The sequence below is a fragment of the Saimiri boliviensis genome, chromosome 10, assembly GCF_048565385.1.
Source record: "Saimiri boliviensis isolate mSaiBol1 chromosome 10, mSaiBol1.pri, whole genome shotgun sequence".
NCBI classification, from domain to species: domain Eukaryota; kingdom Metazoa; phylum Chordata; class Mammalia; order Primates; family Cebidae; genus Saimiri; species Saimiri boliviensis.
In genome coordinates, this window is record NC_133458.1 from 21823839 (window position 1) to 21846115 (window position 22277).

Sequence of the window (22277 nt, forward strand, 5' to 3'; positions counted from 1 at the left end):
CACCTGAAGTCAGGAGTTCAAGACCAGCCTGGCCAACACGGTGAAACCCCATCTCTACTAAAAATATAAAAATTAGCTAGGTCTGGTGACACACTCCTGTAATCCCAGCTACTCAGGAGGCTGAGGCAGGAGAATGGCTTGAGCCCAGGAGGCAGAGGTTGCAGTGAGCCAAGATGGTGCAACTGCACTCCCAGCCTGGATGACAGAGTGAGATTCTGTCTCAAAATAAACAAACAAAAAAAGCAACAGATTACAATAACAGCATCATAGGCAATGTGCACAAAGCACCCAGCAATGTCATCATGTTAGCTTCCCTCTAAAAGCATCCTTAAAATAACTCTAACTAAACCTTACAATTAAGGGGAAGTAGTAGCTTTCCTCAGGTAGTGTTGGTAACTATCTGCAAAGAGTCGTCTTTTACTGCGGTAAAAGAAAGGGGGGTGCTCACTTTGACAGCACATACGCTAAAACTGGAATGATACAGACATTAGCACGGCCCCTCTGCAAAGATGACACGAAAATTCCTGAAGCATTCCATTAGAAAGAAAAAAAAAGTTCTGCCGGGCGCGGTGGCTCAAGCCTGTAATCCCAGCACTTTGGGAGGCCAAGGCGGGTGGATCATGAGGTCAAGAGATCGAGACCACCCTGGTCAATATGGTGAAACCTCGTCTCTACTAAAAATACAAAAAATTAGCTGGGCATGGTGGCGCGTGCCTGTAATCCCAGCTATTCAGGAGGCTGAGGCAGGAGAATTGCCTGAACCCAGGAGGCGGAGGTTGTGGTAAGCCGAGATCGCGCCATTGCACTCCAGCATGGGTAACAAGAGCGAAACTCCGTCTCAAAAAAACACGTTGGCTGGGTGCGGTGGCTCACACCTGTAATCCCAGCACTTTGGGAGGCTGTGGCAGGTGGATCACCTGAAGTCGGGAGTTCGACACCAGCCTGACCAACATAGAGAAACCCTGCCTCTACCAAAAATACAAAATTATCCAGGCGTGATGGCACATGCCTGTAATCCCAGCTACTCAGGAGGCTGAGGCAGGAGAATTGCCTGAACCCAGGAGGCGGAGGTTGTGGTAAGCCAAGATAGCGCCATTGCACTTCAGCATGGGTAACAAGAGCGAAACTCCGTCTCAAAAAAAAAAAAAAAAAAACGTTAGCTGGGTGCGGTGGCTCCTGAGGTCAGGAGTTCGACACCAGCCTGACCAACATAGAGAAACCCTGCCTCTACCAAAAATACAAAATTATCCAGGCGTGATGGCACATGCCTGTAATCCCAGCTACTCAGGAGGCTGAGCCAGGAGAATCACTTGAACCTGGGAGGCGGAGGTTGTGGTGAGCCGAGATAGTGTCATTGCACTCCAGCCTGGGCAACAAGAGTGAAACTCTGTCTCAAAAAAAAAAAAAAAAAGCTAGGATCGGTGGGTGGCTCAAGCCCATATTCCCAATATTTTGGGAGGCTGAGGTGGGAGAATTGCTTCAGCCAGGAGTTCAAGACCAGCCTAGGCAATACAGTGAGACTCTATCTCTACTATTAAAATTTTTTTTAAATAAAGAAGGAAAACTGCAGTAAAAGGGGGAAATCACAGAAACGAGGTCTCTTCAAGAGAGGGACAACGGGCGCCTATTTTAATCCAAGAAGGAATATGAACAATGGAAGAAAGATATCAGAAACACAAGCAAGTGCAGTGGTTTCCAGACTGCTCCACAAATGCCAGCTGTAGGAAAAACACCTGAGAGGGTTCCAGAAGGTGAGATGACTGCACATACTTCACTTGTGGCTGTTACATCACTTCCAAACCTTTCCTATCACCTGTCTTTCTGAGAGAAGCTAATCCCCACTCTGAGAAGAAACCAAATCAGGGTTTGAAGAACACCCTGCGAAAGGAAAACTGAACACTATCTGAATCCTTGTTGACTGCCCCCGTTTTTAAGCTCTTTAATGTGTTAACTCATTTTTAATCCTCACCACAAAACGATGAGGTGGATTTGCATTTTCAGATGTGGAAAGGGAAGCGCAGAAAATGTCAATAGCCCACCCACGCTGTGGTAACAGCTTGAAAATGATGGGTTCAAACTGAGAAGTCTGACTCTGAAGTCTAGCCTCTTAAATACTAGAACACGATGGTCATTGTTTTATAGATGAAATGACTGAACGCAGAGAAATACCTGCTCAACTTCAGAGTCAGTGACTCATTTAACAGAGATGAAATCAATGTGAAAAGTAATGCTAACCACTTCTCTCAAAAAAAGCAAAAAGGTGGGAGACCAGAGAGTGAAAGAAATCCGTGTTCCAGTTACTTCTGAGTTAGGAATGTAATGGATGACTTTAGCATCTCTCCATAAATGCTGAGAATTCTGAATTCTCAGATCAGAATCTGACCAGGCACAGTGGCTCATGCCTGTAATCCCAATGCTTTGCGAGGCCTAGACGACACCTGCCTCTATAAAAAAAATTTTTAAAAATTAGCCGGGGGTGGTGGTGCGGGCCTGTAGTCCTAGCTACTCATGAGGCTAACGTAGGAAGATTGCCTGAGGCCAGGAATTAGAGGCTGCAGTGAGCCATGACTGTGCCGCTGCACTCCAGCCTGAGCGACAAAGAGAAATCCTGCCTAAAAAAAAAAAAAATTAACACACAGTAAAAGTTTGTAGCAAAACCAAATAAACTCATTCTGCAAAACCGCTTAGAAAGTTAATTGTAATTGAACCATGTCCTCTCAGTTTATCAATGAGCAGCAGATACAGTAGGCAGCTCAATTACACTCTGGAGCTAAGTGATACCGCTTTTAATCTAGTGTTTACTACAAGAAAATGACTGTCACCAGTATAAACTCCTAAACTAACACCTAGTTAGGACACTAGAGAAACTCCTAGAGGCAAAGGAGCAGCCCTATCTTAGCTGGGCAGATTAAGGATACTCTTTTGACTAATTGGATAACAATCCATTACCAACTTTCACAAAAGGACAGAAGGGGCGTGTTTTGTGTTTTAATCTCTTTGATAAAGATACAGCATTTGGGCGTGATGGCTCACGACTGAAAGCCCAGCACTTTGGGAGGCCAAGGAAAGTGGATCATTTGAGGTTAGGAGTTTGACACCAGCCTGGCCAACACGGTGAAACCCCGTCTCTACTAAAAATACAAAAATTAGCCAGGTGTGGTGGCTCAAGCCTGTAGTCCCAGCTACGCAAGAGGCTGAGGCAGGAGAATCTCTTGAACCCAGGACGCAGAGGTTGTAGTCAGCGAGATCACCCCATCACTCCAGCCTGGGCAACAGAGCAAGGTTCCGTCTCAAAAAAAATACAGCATTTGGAAAAGCATCTCATTCCCAGAGCACCAGATCGCTATTGAACATCTGAATATCTGCGTCTTATAAGAATTAGAGGTTGAAAGCATCAAGTTTTCAATGCACAATAGCTTGGCAAAAAAAACCTGTCACTTGAAAATTTGGTGAGCAAGTTCTCCTGCAATCTTCACCAGGCAGTCTTTGAAATATACCGAGTTTCGCCTGAAAACTAGTTTTTAACTCAAGGAGCCAGAAGAAATAATCTTACTCATGCTTACTCATTTGGGGAAAAACTACTTGTATCCGTGTCCAACTCGCTCCTCCACGTCTGAAAGGTCTGATGAGGACTTAGCCTCTCGGACTTCGTGAGGTGACTAATACACGGTTTATTTCTGGCCCTCCTACCTACTCAGAGAGGCCAACTAGCAGGGCTCTACATCGGAGACCCGCCTGCGACTATGTAATGGAACAGGAGCGCAGAAAGAAAGCGGGGCGGACTACGGAAAGTCATCAAGGACCACACAAGCTTTAACGCAAGGATTACACAACCAGCGCGGGGCGCGGCACACAATAAGTAGCTCTGGAAACGCACACTCTCTGACACCTAGAAGTTTTAGGGATTTCGACGGCTGCTGAAAAACACTGGCAAAGGGATTTTCTGGGGAGGCAGGAAGAAAACGGCCGCCCAAAGTGGCGACGACCAGGCGCAGGGGCTGAAAGGCCCGCGGGATCCACGCCAAGCCCGGCCCTGAGCCAGGCCGGGTCAGCGGGGTCGGCAGCCTTCGAGGGGGAAGAAGGGAGGCGCGCCCCAGGTGGCTCGCCCCGGATAGCGTGCCACGCTCTTCGGCAGCTCCACTCACCAGGAACTGAAGCATGATGTCGGTGGGGAGGGCGAAGAGGGTGCGAAGGGCGGCTGCAGCTCCGCGGGCCGGTCCGAGCCTGCCTCCCCATGCGCGGGGGCGGAACCCCCCGTCGACTTCCGGGTCACGCCCCGCCCCGTTCCCCCGGTCCAGCCGCGCCCGGAAGCGACTCAGCGTCGCAGCGCCCGGAAGTTCCCTGGCGGAGCGCGTCGACCTCACGGCCTAAACCCGCTGGGCAGCGAGTAGCAAGTCCCGAGCCTGGCTGGGCAGCCTTGAGCATCCCCCTCTGTAAACCTGGGCTGGGGCCCAGGAGTCTGTATTACTCCCAGCACGCGGACGATTGTGATATACCGCCCAGCTTAGGACTCCCTGGCCTAGAAGGAGCGCGTGGGCAACGGGTCTCATCGCAGCTGAATCGTGGGATCTTTTGCAGCATCCTCCACCTACGCCCAGCGGGACTTTGCGGGGAGGAAAAGAGGCTTGTAGCTCTCAAAGCTCCGCAGGTGTGCTGTGTCACCAGCGTTGAGGACCTAAGGTAGAGGCTGCGTGTTTAAGAAGCTCGGATGGCGGCCCTCTGATGTCAGAAGGCCAAAAACCTTGTCCATCAGGCTTTCATGCAGGCCCAGTTGAGGGGTTGATGGTGCCAGCTGGTTTAAACTGGACAGGAGCTGACCCCAACTTCCTGAAAAAACAACTTAGGAAGCCTTTATCAAGCAACCTAGATGTCAAGAGATGTTATCCATAGGAAGCTAGTGGGAGCTTAGATATACATTGTTTAGCTCTGCGAAAAGCAGGTGACTAAAAACAAGTGAAAGTTACGTTTGACAGACCTCATCAGTTTGGCCCTTGGGAGGCTGAGGCAGGAGAATCGCTTGAACCCAAGAGGCGGAGGTTGCAGTGATCTCAGATTGTGCCGCTGCACTCCAGTCTGGGTGACAGAGCGAGACTTCGTCTCAAAAAATAATAAATAAGTTGGGAAAACACTAGACAATTTAGAAAAGGCTGTGTTGTATATTAACACTGTCATAGTTCAAAGTTCAGACATAGAAGTTCTGTATTACCAACTGAACAAGACTACAGTAGTAACGACTAAGAAGAGTATGTACCTTTTCGATTTTCCAACCCCACCAAACTGATTCATTCAGTAAAAATGACAAATTTAAATCCTACATTTATTTAGTAAAGCTTTTAAAAACAAACCTTCCAACACCTGGTTTTATCCTCTTTGCTTGCTTCGCTGAAGCCTGCGTGCTGCACCTGGCTCCCTCTCTCCACGCCCCAGGTAACAGAATGCACGTGTCAGGCCGAATGTTAGCCTCTCCCCGCTGTCACACACACATTTCAGCTCAGCAGCACGATGCAGCTGCAGGCCTGCCGGCCACTCCCTCCCACACACTTCTCCACTGCCCCAAATTCTGATCCACAGTCAGTGGTAATTTGGGAGGAAATTATGAGAAAACAATATGAAACGTAATCTAAAAATTTTTTTAAAGAAATAAAGAGTATTAGACTAGTCTTTTTTTTTTTTTTTTTTTTTTTGGACAGAATCTCACTCTGTAGCGAGGCTGGAGTGCAGTGGTACAATCTCAGCTCACTGCAACCTCCACCTCCTGGGTTCCAGCAATTCTCCTGCCTCAGCCTCCAGAGAAGGGACTATAGGCACATGCCACCACGCCTAGCTAACTGTATTTTTAGTAAGGATGGGGTTTCACCATGTTGGCCAGGATGATCTCGATCTCTTGACCTCGTGATCTGCCCCCATCGTTCTCCCAAAGTGCTGGGATTACAGGTGTGAGCCACCGCACCCAGCCAAGACTATAGTCTTATAGTAATGGAAGAAAACCTTAATTTGCAAGACAAATTCTTGCAACGCCATGTACAACATACTTTTTATTTCTATGGAATGGAATCAAACCCAGACAGTGACTACATACTTTTTATTTCTATGAAATGGAAGCAAACCTGGACAGCGACTACAGAATATACACTAGAAATTAGCAAATGCCAGGAACGGAGCAGGAAAAAGGCAAATGAGGACTAAACACACAAAACCCTTCACTGGGATCTGCTGACCACAGCCAGAACCAGGGCTGGATCACACAACCAAGGCAGGTACCAGGGCCACAGGAAGGGAAGTAGGTTGGGCAGGGAAAGGCCTACACTGGGATATGGGTTTAGCACCAGCTCTAAAGCCATATCCCAGTGTAGGTAAAACTAAAGCCATATCCCAGTGTAGGTAAAACCAGGTAAATCACTCTTGGTATTTACATACAAAATCAGTTAGCTCTATTTCTTAGACATAAACACACAGAAAGGAAGATTTGATCATTACTTTATGAATCTGTCATTTTGCAATACTGGTATTGTCAAGAAATTGGGACATTCACTCAGATTCAAATTTCAGTAGCAGGAAATAAATATCAGAACATCATATTGTACCTCAGTACAAAATCTCTACACTACCCAATATTGCCCTCCCTGCCCAACTCCAAAGGACCACTCCCTGGTGGCTGCCACTTCACTGCTGACATCTCCAGGACATACCACAAGTGTCATGTGGCCCTCCGTAATGCTGGCACCGCAGGCTTAAACAAGGCTGAGAAGCAGGAGTGAAACACGCCAAAGGCTCTGTGCTGCAAATACATCCAGTTTCTTTTTACACAACAAACTTCTTTTAAGAATCTGGTCACTCAACTGGAACGATAAATAGCTTTTTAGAAAAAGATTTAGAAGTCCTTAAAAAGGAGAAAGTGTAAATCTTGATTACTCCGAACGAGTCATCTTCTTAAAGTAGAGCGGTTCACAGATTCTCAAAATCTATTCCATGGAGGCGAGCAAGCGTGGACCAGGAGGCAGCCTGTGTGGGGCAGGTGTCCCCCAGGTTGTGCCTGGCAGGGCTGGAGGAGCTGGTGGAGTGAGCAGGATACTGGGCTCAGAGGTGCAGCTGGCCATCTGTCCTCCACAGAAAAAGCTGCCACCGAGTTAGGGTGTGTTGGTCCAAAAAATCCTGGTGGGGACAGGGAATCCCTGAAGGAAATACGTTTAAAAAAAAAAAAAAAGTCATATTGGAAATGGGGGAAAAAGGACAACAGCTTTCTTGGGGGGGTGAGGGGAGGGGCACAGAGTCTTGCTCTGTCATCCAGGCTGGAGTGCAGTGGTGCTATCTTGGCTCACCGCAACTTCCACATCCTGGGCTCAAGCAATTATCCTGCCTCAGCCTTCCGAGTAGCCAGGATTACAGAGGTGCGCCACCAGGCCAGCTAATTTTTTTTTTCATTCTACTTTAAGTTCTGGGCTACATGTGCAGATCTTGCAGGACTGTTGCATAGATACACAGGTGCCATCGTGGTTTGCTGCCTCCATACCCCCATCACCTACATCAGGCATTTCTCCCAATGTAATCCCTCCCCAACCTCACCCCCCACTGTCCCTCCCCTAGCCCCCTAGCCCCCAACAGACACCAGTGTGTGATGTTCACCTCCCTGTATCCATGTGTTCTCATTGTTCAACACCAACCTATGAGTGAGAACATGCGGTGTTTGGTTTTCTGTTCTTGTGTCAGTTTGCCGAGAATGATGGTTTCCAGATTCATCCATGTTCCTACAGAGGACACGAACTCATCCTTTTTTATGGCTGCACAGTATTCCGTGGCATATACGCACCACATTATTTTTGCCCAGTCTATCATCATTGGGTGTTTGGGTTGTTTCCAGGTCTTTGCTATTGTAAACAGTGCCGCAATGAACATACATGTGCATGTGTGTTTATAATAGAATGATTTATAATATTTTGGGTACATACCCAGTAATGGGATTGCTGGGTCAAATGGAATTTCTATTTCTAGATCCTTGAGGAATCACCACACTGTCTTTCACAATGGCTGAACTAATTTACACTCCCACCAACAGTGTAACAGTGTTCCTATTTCTCCACAACCTCTCCAGCATCTGTTGTCTCCAGATTTTTTAATGATCACCATTCTAACTGGTATGAAATCGTATCTCAATGTGGTTTTGATTTGCATTTCTCTAATGACCAGTGATGAGCATTTTTTCATGTCTGCTGGCTTCATAAATGTCTTCTTTTGAAAAGTGTCTGTTCATATCCTTCACCCACTTTTGAATGGGTTTATTTCTTGTAAATCTCCTTTAGTTCTCTGTAGATTCTGGATATTAGCCCTTTGTTAAATGGGTAGATTTGCAAAAATTTTTTCCCATTCTGTTGGTTGCTGGTTCACTCTAATGATTGTTTCTTTTGCTGTGCAGAAGCTCTTAAGTTTAATTAGATCCCATTTATCTATTTTGGCTTTTGTTGCCAATGCTTTTGGTGTTTTAGTCATGAAGGCCTTGCCTATGCCTATGTCCTGAATGGTATTGAGGCCAGGCTAATTTTTGTAATTTTAGTAGAGACAGGGTTTCATTATGTTGGCCGGGCCGGGCTCGAACTCCTGACTTCAAGTGATCTGCCCGCCTCAGGCTTCCAAAGTGCTGGGATTAGGTGTGAGCCACTGCACCAGGCCCCAAGAGCTTTTACATAAATTTTTTTTTTTTTTTTTTTTTTAATTTTTAAGGGAGAAAGAGAATAATCGTCTCTGAAATGGTTCTGAGGAAACGGAAAGGAGGATGATAGAGGCAGTGTTTACTGCTGGCCTGCCGCGAGGAACTCAGCTGGCTTCCATCTGAGGTTTCTTCCTACTTCAGGCCTCTTCAGGCTTCAACTCTAAACTGGAGTCAGAGCCCCTATCAAAGGCAGAGGCCGTGCTGCCCTTGGCATTGCTGGCAGGCGTCCCCAAACTTTTTACACAGGGGGCCAGTTCACTGTCCCTCAGACCGTTGGAGGGCTGCCACATACTGTGCTCCTCTCACTGACCACCAATGAAAGAGGTGCCCCTTCCTGAAGTGCGGCGGGGGCCAGATAAATGGCCTCAGGGAGCCGCATGCGGCCCGCGGGCCGTAGTTTGGGGACACCTGCTGTAGAGGATGCTGTCTGAGGAGGGACAGTTGACTTGCAGCCGGGCACTTGACCTCCCCTTCGGTGCATGGACTTGCTTCTTCAGAAGAGCATTCTGACGCTGAGGTCATCAATATCTCACTGGCGTGTGGTTTTCCCTTTGCATATGCTAGATGTATTCTGTGGCTTTGTCTAGGATTTAGGCCCAGGATGCCTTCTTTCCTTAGAGTGATGGGGCTGAGTCGCACAAACTGAAAGCTGTCTTTGATATGGTCCCTATGATTTCATTCCAGTGCATTATGATAGGCTCTGCAGTTTGTCAGCTGCAGATTGAAATCTCGGTTATTTCTTGTCACTCTCTACCTCGATGTCATCATGATCACTCATTTCCTACAGCCCAGGGAGCAGCCACTGCAGCAGCAGCAGCCAGGGGAGGAGGAAGGGCAGAGGGGTCTGAGGAAGTCACTGACAAGAATCAGAGTCCCCTGCCTACACACACACACTCACTCGCTCTTACTCACACAAAACACGAGCAAGAACCACCTCCTCACTCCCAAACTCTCAGTTCCAAATTTAGCTTTATGTCTTGCCTGTTAAGAAGGCTTCATACTTCAGAGGTTTATAAAATGCTTCGATTTCATGCCCAGGCTCTTCGCTAATTATTTCTAAGTTCATGCCTGTGCTCCAGAAGGTAGAGATAATCACATATCTGACCAGCGGAGCAGTACGCACTATGACTACATTTTGGATCCATTTATTTATTCTTTCACATCCAGGACTTCTCTAACAGAATGTTTTCCAGCTAAAGATAATGTTTATAACTGGTGGGCAGGAAATTAATTACAAAATACAACACTGACAAAGCCTTTGTATTTCTTTTTCTTTTTTTAAACCTGACAGCATAACTTTCTCTAAGCCAAAGCTGTTTAAAATGATGCTTGAAGGCCAGGTGCAATGGCTCACACCTGTAATCCCAGCACTTTGGGAGGCTGAGGCGGCCAGATCACTTGAGATCAGGAATTCGAGATCAGCCTGGCTAACGTAGTGAAACCCCGTCTCTACTAAAAATACATTAGATGGGCATGGTAGTACATGCCTGTAATCACAGCTATCGGGAGGCTGAGGCAGGAGAGTCACTTGAGCCCAGGAGGCAGAGATTGCAGTGAGCCAAGATCATGCTACTGCACTCCAGCCTGGGCAACACAGTGAGACCCTGTCTCCAAATTAAAAAAAAAAAAAAAAACTATAATAGGACAGAACAACTATCAATTTTATTCTACAGTATTATAGTGTTTATTCTGTTACTACATGAAAGTGAATACTTTCTCCTCTCAGCAGTCTCGCCTATGTATTAGGCAAAAATAATTGCTGGCTGGCAAGGGAAATTTACAGTTTCAGATGATGAAGTTACTTCAACATGAAAACAACTGGGTAAGAAATAAGAGTGGTGATTATGTAAATGTTTTGTCCTAGGGATAACCATCATATTAATTACATGAGAAATATTGGCAGATAATTAAAGAAATTTCACATTCATTTCTAAGGAATAAATGCAAATTATTATTGAGTCAGTTCTCCATATCCCCAGGTTCAACATCTGCAGATTTAACCAACCACAGATGACAAATATTTGGGGAGAGAAAAACCCAATATAACAGTAAAAAAAAAAAAAATACAAATTTTAAAACATAGTATAACAACGATTTATATAGAATTTACATTGTATTAGGTGTTATAAATAATCTAGAAATGACCTAAAGTAGTATGTATCTAGATTATATGCAAACACTATGCCATTTTATGTGAGGAACATGCATACAAAACGTAGGTTTTGGTATCTGTGGGAGCCCTAGAACCAGTCCTCCCCAGATACCAAGGGACAACTGTATTGTCAACTTAGATGCAGAAAAGAAAAAAAAAAAAAAAGCTTAATACTTTTAGGAAAGAACTTGACTTTTTCAGACATTTCTATAATACATTTTCACAATATTGAGAACACTATAAGAGCATGGCTAGAGTTTAGTAACCCTGAATATTATAATAGGTACAAAGAGTGAAAAAAATAGAATTTTCAGGCTATACCTTTAATTTGGCATTCAGAATAATATCTCTAGGTGAAAACCACCACTGTTGGTTTATTTGTTAGAATCCTGATAATGCTGATTATTTTCTAGATAAAAGATCAAAAGATTAACCATACATTTGTTTTGTTTTTTGTTAAAAAGTATTTATTTTTCACTAGTGAGGATGGAACCAGGCAAAGAATTTTACAGAAAAGACGTCCATATACAAAGAAAGAAATAGCAAAATATTTTTAGTCATAATTTAGAAAGAAACTAACCTATAAAAAGGAGACAGTTCTCCCCAATTCATCTCTTTCATAGAAGAGCATAAGCACAGGCTCTCAGTTCCTTGATATCCTCAATAGGCCACGGATACGTCTGACAAGAGCCTGTATGAAACTATATCGAGATCGAACTTTTGAATATAATCCTTCAATGTCCAGAAGTTTCTTTTGTAGTGATTCTCCAAAAGCGTTGATTGCATCAGCCTGAAGCTAGAGGTGACATTAAAGACATTTCATTGTTAAAATTGTTGTCTCAAATATTTATTTTATCCTATGTCTTCCAATTTAAAACCTTAGAATTTTTGTAATGTGGTTTTTTAAATATAAAATACTTTTGAATTTTTGTTAATATGTTACTAAATTAACTAAACATATTTTCTACCTTAGAATATTCTGGTATAATTATCATGTTTTTCCTGCTTTCTTTTCTTGTATAAATTTTAAAACCTGCTTTAAATAGCAACGAATGTTGATGCTGATGCTGATATACTAACATACACACAAAAACATTTCCTAAAGGGCCATACAAGAAAAGTCAGTAAGAGTGGACGGGAGGGAAGGAAGGAGGGATTAAAGATGTGGGGAAGGAAGAGGGGTGAGGTGGGAAAGAAGCTTTACTTTTAATTTCATTTTGCAATTTAAAAAACCCATTTGCATGCTTTTGTTTTAAAAAAAATTAATGTGGGGATAAACCTGGTATATGCTTTAGAATTCATATATATTCTAGATTGCATATGTAATTTCAGATGGATCTTTCTGATGTTAATACTGAAAGACTGAAATTAAGTACAAAATTAGATGAGTCTGCCTGTTTTCAGTTTTGCATTAAAATCACAGCACAAGGATAAATTATCAATCTTGCATTTTTTTCTAGCTTTTTCACAGGCCAGTCTAAATGAAATAGTAACAGTTATTACTTCAACATATATTTATTTTTGTTGTCATAGCTACTGAGGAGGCAGGACAATGAGGCTGCAGTGAACAGTGGTCACACCACTGCATGCCAGCCTGGGCAACATAGTGAGACCTTGTCTCTTAGACAAAACAAACAAACAAACAAACTTCTGGATAGTCTTCTTTGGCTAATTTTGCACATGGCCTCAATTAACACTAGTTCCCCTAAACAAGCCTAGCCACAAAACAAATTCCTTTCCTAAAGTCACTAAAGGGCAAATGTAGTCTGGACTAGGATGGGAGCGTGGTATCCATGACATCTAGCTAGGTGTGCTTTGGAGGTTGCTGTAACTGCACCTTTCATTCCCAACCTTGTTTCAAGAAAAATAGCAAAAAAGAGGGATTAGGGAGGAGCAGAGGCTTTATCAAATCATGACTAAGGACATTCGGATGGCTAGGAGAAGATCTAGCTGTAATTCATTTTCCCTAACATTACACACCCTGATACTTGGAGCATGACTTTGCTATTAGTTTAATACGTGGTTTTCATTTTAATTGTTTTTGGAATGCTCCTCATTCATTCCAACACTACTGAGCAACAGATTAGTAGGAGCACAGTGCTGTGCATTATGGTCTACTACAGCAGGATTTGTATTGGCTGCTCTCAATCTCACTATTAAATTATTTTCTGAAAAATAAGTGCTGAGTGATACTTTGTACCACAAAGCTAATCAAAAGACAGAAGGAGTTTCCAGATGATAATGCCTACCAATTACAAAAACTTGCCATGTTCTAGGTACGATATAAGCAGCTTCACATACATGAAACCTCACTTAATTCTGACAAAACCCTTTGAGATTGAATCATCCCTTGTATTTCTTAGATGAAATAACAGAGGCTCAGAAGTTAAGTTGTTCAAAGTCAAATAGCTGTTAAAATGGTCAAGCTAGAGTTCAAACCAGGTCTCTATAAGAAACCCTGAAAATTATAATCTTATTAACATACCAGGCTTTCCCTTTGACTTACTCACATTCATTCATTCATTCATTCATTTATTGGAGACAAGGTCTTGCTTCATTCTTTCATTCATTTATTGGAGGTAAGGTCTTGCTCTGTTGCCCAGGCTGTAGTGCAGTGGTGCAATCATATAGATCACTGCAGTCTCCATCTCCCAGGCTCAGGTGATTCTCCCACCTAAGCCTCCCAGGTAGTGGTAGCTAGGACTACAGGTGCATGCCACCACACTCCGCAATTTTTTTTTTTTTTTTTTTTTTTTAAGAAATGAGGTCTCACTCTGTTGCCCAGGCTGGTCTCAAACCCCTGGGCTCAAAATCCTCCATCTCAGCCTCCCAAAATGCTGGGATTATCAGGAGTCAACACGCCCAGCCCTTTTACTTTAATAAAGAAAAATAGGCCGGGTGCGGTGGCTCAATCCTGTAATCCCAGCACTTTGGGAGGCCGAGGCGGGTGGATCACGAGGTCGAGAGATCGAGACCATCCTGGTCAATACGGTGAAACCCCGTCTCTACTAAAAATACAAAAAATTAGCTGGGCATGGTGGCACATGCCTGTAATCCGAGCTACTCAGGAGGCTTAGGCAGGAGAATTGCCTGAACCCAGGAGGCGGAGGTTGCGGTGAGCCAAGATCGCGCCATTGCACTCCAGCCTGGGTAACAAGAGTGAAACTCCGTCTCAAAAAAAAAAAAAAAGAAAGAAAAAGAAAAAGAAAAGAATATGAGAATAGAACCTTACCTGGTCTAAATCATGTTGGCTCACTATAGCCAGCCCACTTCTAAAATCTAGATTGGTTTCTGAGCCGAAGGAATCTAGAGATAAAAAACAGAGTCATACCAGCTGTGCAAGTACACATCTCCCACAGAGCAGAGGAACCTTATGACAATGAACAATAACAAAAGCCCCATGAAAAACATGGCTCAAGATTAGGAACTCAATTTTCAACTTTTAGCAAATGAAAGCCCCTAGGAAACATTTCACTGGTCCAGACCAGGGTTCTCAGCTTTTCTCTATTTCTTTCCACCTAAGGGAACCAATACACGCCCCATCAGTCACAAAGGCCCACTCCAGCCATTAGAATCAGCATCATGGCAGACCTACTCCATTTTTCTAGAGCTGGGTCAGCCCCTAACTGCAGCAAGAAGCCGAGGAACAGCTGATGAGCAGGCTCTAGAATACTCATGCTCAGCTCAATGTCCTGTGAACAGAAATTAAAATGCAAGAAGTAACTTCGTCTAGTGACTAGCTCTTGATTCACCCAATTCACTCTAAGTAATCTGGAAACAAACATAAATAAAAATGTTACTAGCTTTTCAAAGCACTCATAGATATTTATGGTTCATTACTTTTTAGCAGAAAGTTTACCTTGAAGTCTTCTGCTTTTAAACAAGTTTCTCGAGGCAAATAAGGAATCTTGAGAATCCGTGGGCATGCAATGTAACAAGTAGTACTCCAGATGGCGCCAAAGAATGAATAGGCAGGTCTCAATGATAACTACACCAGAGCTCAGATTAAAGGAACATAATCTCATCAAATATTTTTTACAAACGTTTCTGAGGAGGAGAAAAAAGGAGACTGCACTCATTTAATGAGGTACCCACAGCCTCAGCCTAACAAGACAGGATCCCACTGAAGGCTTCTCCAAAGGAAGCACCAAGGTGTGCTGAAAGGAAGGAGGTGGGGACCACAGGGTGCTGTGCCAGCAGTCTCACGTCCTTACCCTGTCCCCTGACAGAAAGTGCCCGTGTATATTATCAGTATTACCAGCTATTCTAAAATATAAGCAAAAACTATGATTTGGAAATACATTAGGCATTTACTGGGAAAAATTAAGTTTGTATCTCCTTCCACCAGGTTTTAGTGCCCAAATAATGTGAGCATAAGTGAACAGTTCCTACATTTCAAGGTCACCATTCACATGCATGATTTCATAAAGGATACAAGAACAAAGGGAAAGCAGTTTAGCTCGATTGTTGATCACCTTCACCAGGCGCCGTCTTGCTAGAACATATTTCTGGGCAGTGGAGATTTTATCAACACCAGCAGGCATCACAGACTGACACAACTAGAAGAAACAAATGTGGTATTAGAATGACATCAACTGGAACAAAAATTTTAATGAAAAACTACTATCAGCAGGTCACCGTGGTAAATGCTATGAAAAACACTCATATTTAAACATCCTTGCAGATAAGTTTATATCTAAGAAGCTAGCAATTTTTTAAAATGAGAGCCAAGAAGCAAATTCACAAATTAACATTTATCTGCTGCCTTTTGAAAAAGTCTCCCTGAAACACATTTGCAATCTGCTGATGCAACCCTGAATTTCCTATCACATTAAAATAAAGCAAGACAAAATGACAGGGTTTTCAAGCAGTAGCTGTAACAATCCCATGGAGCCAGTTGTCAAATATCTTCTGCAAAAAATACAAGGTAGACTCCTAGAGCGTAACTAAAATATGATCATCGACCAAAGCTCCCATCACCACTTCTCAACACAGAGCACAGTGGTTCCAGCTAACATTTCGACGCTGGGTTCCACGGAAGGCATACTGAAGTGAGGCTGATGGAATGCCACACACTTCATGATGATGATGCAATTCCTCTTGCAAGTACAAGCATCACTGATAAGCTGCACATTAGAGGAAAGACTGCCAGGAGTCCTAAACCCACAAAATTTCAGGAGTTACCTAAACCCAGCCATTGACTCTTGCCTCACCCTGTTCCTGCCAGCTACATGCCTTTGGGGAAGTTATGCAAGTCTTCTGTGCCTCAGTTTCCTCACATGAGAAATAAGAATAGAAACAGTATCTGCCCATGTGTTTAGGTGGAACATGTAGTTCAGGACCTGGCATGTCGTAAACACTCAATAAACGTCCCCTGAGATTACCAGAAAAGTGGCAAGAGGAAGTAGGAATGGACTAAAGTTTTTAGAAAGCTTGGTGCAAACCAGGAATAACAAAATGGCTCAATATCCAGGCTGCCACAGGACAGCAGGAAGCTTCAGCACTGCCTCAGGAACTGGCCAAGAGATGCCTTACATTCAGTTGTGCCAAATGGAAAAGGCGGCAAGCTACTTAGTAGCAATCCGGGTAATTCAGCATCTTTAGCTATTAACACAGTGTAAGTACAGGGAACAATTCTGGGTCACTGAGGGAAGGCAGTCAAGTCTCATATGCTATCTCATGTGTTTGAAAAATTCGCTAAACAGATATTGAAGAAGCTGAAGGCACAGAAACATTTACTTAAGTTCTGTTTTAAAAAAAAAAAATTCGCAACAGAAGCCTTTCTCAGCACACAGATTTTAGAATATAAATGACCCAAAACTCTTCATTCAAAGCCCAGCTGCCTTTCTATTTTCTTTAACAGGTGCTACACTTCACTGTTTTTCAGTCAAGAATTTCTATGCTTATAAGGCTGCTGCTATGACAAAAGAGTTTTCTTCAAATCACACAGAAGAATCATTCCAATTCCTTTAGTCATACTGTATACTGTCTTTACTCAGTCTGAGACCAGTACCCCAGCCCTAGTAACAGCAATGATTTCTCAAGTCCCCACAGCTCACGATAAGATTCATACCTCTTTTATCTCGTCTGGGGGAAGCTGCTCTACATTCTGTAGCTTGCTGACACTCTGTCGATGACTGTCGTAATAGCTGAAGAAATCATTAGCACTCTGTTTCAGCAGGTAGACAATAATGCCTAAACCAGGCAGGCGCCAGTATGGAACCACTGGAGCTTGGGTATCTAATAGAGGTGATGACATAAAACAATTTTCCTTTATAAGCATTTCATATGAATTTCAAATGACCTGTTTTAAAACAAGGGATGCCCCAGAATTTAAGGATATGTAAACTATCATTAAGACCAATCCAAGATGACTTTTAAATACCATTGATAGTTGAAAGAACAAACGGTTAGAAGCCACTGTAATCAGGTACATACATAAAGCTGGAGATCCCGTGAGAATAAAGAAATCTGACTGATGCACACTAACAGAGACTACCTTTTATTAGGCAAAGATTTCTTTGAGAATTCTATCAAAGTATCAACCTTACACACACACACACACACGCACGCGCGCACACACACACACACACACACACACACACACACTGCTCCAAATAAATAGACAAGATACACAATTTTGGGGTTTCTTAACACCAAGTGAATAATTCCTGCCTTGCCTGATGGCTCCAGCTGTATAGATTCATTTTTGGTCTGCATCTTTCTGGTTACTGAATTGCCAGCTCAAAGTCATTCTTTCAAAGAGACAAAAATACTAACTGAAATATTCAAAAAATATAAATGGATTTCAACTTTAACAAGTTACCACAAAAACTACATTAGAGTAGTAAAACAAAACGACCTGCCTTTTTACCTGGCTACTGGCTAATGAAGGCACAAAGGAACAGTGGGATGTCATCAAAGCTGTTTGCAGAGGGAAAACTAGAAAGCAATAACAATATTATCCTAGGCCAGGCACGGGAGCTCACACCTGTAATCACAACACTTTGGAAGGCTGAGAATGGCTTGAGACCAGGAGTTCAAGACCAGCCTGGGCAACAGAGACACCATCTCTACAGAAAAGAAAAAAATCATCCCAGACATAGTTTGTGTAGGGCAATTCGAGCAATTTCCTCTAGTGACTAAGGGATTTCTTGGAAACACTGTAGCAATATCTTTTTTTTTTTTTTTTTTTGGAAAAGGAGTCTCATTCTGTCATCCAGGCTGGAGTGCAGTGGCACAATCTTGGCTAACTGCAACCTTCGCCTCCTGGATTCAAGAGATTCTTCTGCCTCTGCCTCCCAAGTAGCTGGAATTATAGGCACATGCCACCATACCCGGCTCATTTTTGTGTTTTTAGTAGAGACGGGGTTTCACTATGTAGGCCAGGCTGGTCTTGAACTCCTGACCTCAGGTGATCCACCCACCTCAGCCTCCAAAAGTGTTGGGATTACAGGCGTAAGCCACCACACCTGGCCCAACACTTTGGCAATTTCAAGTTCAACTTGGAGATAATCTTTGTTTAATGACCCAAACTGCCATGCTTTTTCTTTACTATCAACTCCCTTAACTTTGCTCTAAAGTCAGACTCATAGATCTTTTCCTTCCTTCCTTCCTTCTCTCCCTTCCCTTCCTCCCTTCCCCTTCCTTCCCTCCTTCCTTCCTTCTTTCTTCTTTCCTTCCTTTCCTCTCTTCCCTTTCTCCCTCCCTCCCTCCCTCCCTTCCTCCGTCCCTCTCTTTCTTTTTCTTTTTCTGAGACAGGATCTCACTTTGTCACCCAGGCTGGAGTGCAGTGGCACAAACAGGGATCACTACAGCCCCAACCTCCAGGGCTCAGGTGATCCTCCCAACTCAGCCTTCCAAGTGGCTAGGATTACAGGTGAACACCAAAACACCCAGATAACTTTTTGTATTTTCTGTAGAAATGGGGGTTCACCATGTTGCCCAGGCTGGTCTCTACCTTCTGGGCTCAAGCAATGCGCCTGCCTTGGCTTCCCAAAGTGCTGGGATTACAGGTGTGAGCCACTGCACCCGGCCAATTCCATAGATGTTTATATAGAGGGAAAGAGACAGAAGAGTCCCTTGTGTGTGGATGCTGCCACCAACTAGGACATCCTAGACAAATTTAGTTTGCCAGGTATTCTCTTCTAGCCTACAGCAAAAACATGACAGTCGTCACAATACATTGTTATAGAGAGCCTTCTCCTAGTGAAATTAGGTATCCTGGTCCCCAGATAACAGTTGTGTGATCTCTACCCCGGTAGGAAGATATCCACAAAATAAGATATCCACAAGGAGGAAGAGTGAATGCTTGGAGGATTCCAACGCATTTCAGGAGTTCTCACCATACTAACTTGCCCGAGTCTAGAAAATATTTGCACATTCAGAGGCTATCAGATTTGCAGAAAATGGCCAGGTGCAGTGGCTCACGCCTGTAATCCCAGCACTTTGGGAAGCCAAGACAGGTGAATCACTTGAGGTCAGGCATTTGAGACCAGTCTGACCAACAAGGCGAAACTCCATCTGTACTAAAAATACAAAAGTTAGCCGGGCATGGTGGTGCATGTCTGTGGTCTCAGCTTCTCAGGAGACTGAGGCATAAGAAACGCTTGAGCCCAGGAGGTGGAGGTTGCAATGAGCCAAGATTGTGCCACTACACTCAGCCTGGGGGACAAGAGTGAGACTCTGTCTCAAAAATAAAAATAAAATAAAATAAAATAAAACAGTTGCATAAAACAAGGATGACCTGTGAAAAACTACACTATAGGAAGAGATTCTACAGGACAGACTATGAGGTCTAGGAAGTATAAGTGCTATAAAAGAGTCCCTGCAGGCCGGGTGCGGTGGCTCCAGCCTGTAATCCCAGCACTTTTGGAGGCCGAGGCGGGTGGATCACGAGGTCGAGAGATCGAGACCATTCTGGTCAACATGGTGAAACCCCGTCTCTACTAAAAATACAAAAAACTAGCTGGGCATGGTGGCGCGTGCCTGTAATCCCAACTACTCAGGAGGCTGAGGCAGGAGAATTGCCTGAGCCCAGGAGGCGGAGGTTGCGGTGAGCCGAGATCGCGCCATTGCACTCCAGCCTGGATAACAAGAGCAAAACTCCGTCTCAAAAAAAAAAAAAAAAGAGTCCCTGCATCATAAGTAATAATAAATATACCACATGATGGTAACAATAATGAAAATAATCACTCACATTATGTAGTATTAAGTGCCAGGTGCTGTTCTAAAGCAGTTTATATATATTAACACATTTAATCCTTACAGTAATTCTTCAGAAGAAAGCTTATCTTGCTTCCATTTTACGGATAAGAAAACTAAGGCACAAAGAGAGTGTTTAACTTTTCCAAAATCACCAGTAAGTTATTTCGAGAACTGGGATTCAAATCCAGGCAATTTGTCGTTAGCCTATGTTCTAAATACTGGGTTAAACTGCTTCTCTATAATTAATTATCCTCAAACCTACCACATACCTACCTACTCGATGTCTAGAATTGGAAGAGAAAAATACGGTTGTTGACCCTTTTTAAAAAGAGTCTGGGGCCGGGCGCGGTGGCTCAAGCCTGTAATCCCAGCACTTTGGGAGGCCGAGGCGGGTGGATCACAAGGTCGAGAGATCGAGACCATTCTGGTCAACATGGTGAAACCCCGTCTCTACTAAAAATACAAAAAACTAGCTGGGCATGGTGGCACATGCCTGTAATCCCAGCTACTCAGGAGGCTGAGGCAGGAGAATTGCCTGAACCTGGGAGGCGGAGGTTGCGGTGAGCCGAGATCGCGCCATTGCACTCCAGCCTGGGTAACAAGAGCGAAACTCCGTCTCAAAAAAAAAAAAAAAAAAAAAAAAAGAGTCTAAGAAGAAAATGGAAAAATAACAATTTATAAGACTCAATGAGTTTGCCTTCAAGTATTAAAGATCAAAGAATGACAGGATGTGTAAAAGATGAGCTCAAAATGAGAAGCAACTAAATAAAATTTTAATAACTACCAGTGATATATTATTAGCACATGATTAATATTAAAGAATACAGAATTATATTTTTGTTTGAAAATCTTATGTTCAGGTTAAATTTGTGTTACAAGGTTGGTTTCAAGGGGGAAAAAAGGAGCCCTTGTGAGACAGAGTTAAACAGATTGATGTTCATTTTCAAACTGCCAGATGGAAAGGGGATAAATCAGGTTCTATGTTACTGCTGGGTGACAGGTCTTTGGATAGGATTCCCAATCATTCCATGCCCTTCCAAAGTGAAGATGACCTCTCTTTTTTCACACTGGTTGAGCCACTTGGACTAGAAGGATAACTTTCCCCTCATCCCAGTGAGGACATGCAGATACGGGAATCCTCCCACGGTGGCCCCTTTTTACTCTATCTTGCTGGCAGCAAACATTTTTGTTGTTATTGTTAGAAACATGGTCTCGCTCTGTCACCCAGGCTGGAGTGCAAGTGGCATGATCTCGGCTCACTGCAGCCTTGAACTTCTGGGCTCAAGTGATCCGCCTGCCAGTCTCCTGGGTAGCTGGGATTACAGGCTCAGTCATCATGCCCGGCTCAAACTTTTGGAATACAGGAGAAAACAGGAACTATGTAGAATTAACTTGTTTAAACCAAAGAAACTGTTTTACATGTCCAGTCTAATTTAACTATTTTATTCCATAAAATAGAACTACGAATCTTTGTAGCTACTTCCCCAGCTTCTTTAGGACATCCTGTCACCTAAGTAAGACTACTCCCTTTGAATCACTAAAATATCTTTAAATAAAGGTATTTTATTAGCTATTAAGGACTTAAGTTTGTCTTGATATGACAAACTAAGATCCTACCAGTCAATACTCTTCTCCCCATTCCATGGCATAAAACTAAAAGGCCTAGACATAAAACAAACAGAAGCAGGTATCGGTAGGAGAGGCAGAACTTTTGTGACAGAAATCAGAATAGTAGATGCCTGGGCCAGAGTCAAAGGAAACAATCAAATGCAAGAAGAAATCTTTAAGAAACAGGGACTTGTTCTGTACTTTGGTTGTGGTGATGGTTACCCAACTTTATATAATTACCAAAAGGTATTTAAACTGTACACCTAAAGTGGGCAAATTTTGTTGTATATAAATTACAACAACAACAAATTTACTACTACTAACTAGGACATTTTATAATAGAGTTTGTCTAACAGAGTTCTTAGCATAATTTATAGAGGATAAGGTTGTATGTTGTTAAACTAATATATTTTTCTTTAAGATCTGGGATACATGTGCAGAATGTGTAGGTTTGTTACATAGGTGTATGTGTGCCATGGTGGTTTGCTGCACCTATCAACCCATCCTCTAGGTTTTAAGCCCCATGTGCATTAGGTATTTGTCCTAATGCTCTCCCCTTTGCGCCCATCCCCTGACAGGCTCCGGTGTGTGACGTTCCCCTCCTTG

At 43.4% G+C, this 22277-nt stretch overlaps 1 protein-coding gene, 1 non-coding gene and 1 pseudogene across 2 annotated transcripts in view; 1 reads left to right on the top strand and 2 right to left on the bottom strand.

Moving 5' to 3' along the window:
* The first annotated feature begins 440 nt into the window (after nucleotides 1-440).
* On the top strand, nucleotides 441-544 carry LOC120365467 (U6 spliceosomal RNA). The gene has a single exon (XR_005580400.1). It is a non-coding gene; the product is annotated as a U6 spliceosomal RNA (small nuclear RNA).
* Nucleotides 545-7594: 7050 nt separating this feature from the next.
* On the bottom strand, nucleotides 7595-10305 carry LOC141580036 (protein max pseudogene; annotated as a pseudogene).
* A 991-nt stretch (nucleotides 10306-11296) lies between these two features.
* NUP205 (nucleoporin 205) overlaps nucleotides 11297-22277 on the bottom strand; it is a 93996-nt gene continuing 83015 nt past the window's right edge. The window contains exons 39-43 of the mRNA XM_003920971.4: nucleotides 16930-17096; nucleotides 15292-15415; nucleotides 14716-14844; nucleotides 14089-14162; nucleotides 11297-11652 (exon numbers count right to left, since the gene is read on the bottom strand). Of these exons, the coding sequence (XP_003921020.1) occupies nucleotides 11500-11652; nucleotides 14089-14162; nucleotides 14716-14844; nucleotides 15292-15415; nucleotides 16930-17096 (647 nt within the window). The 3' untranslated portion in view covers nucleotides 11297-11499. The remainder of the gene's footprint in view (nucleotides 11653-14088; nucleotides 14163-14715; nucleotides 14845-15291; nucleotides 15416-16929; nucleotides 17097-22277) is intronic.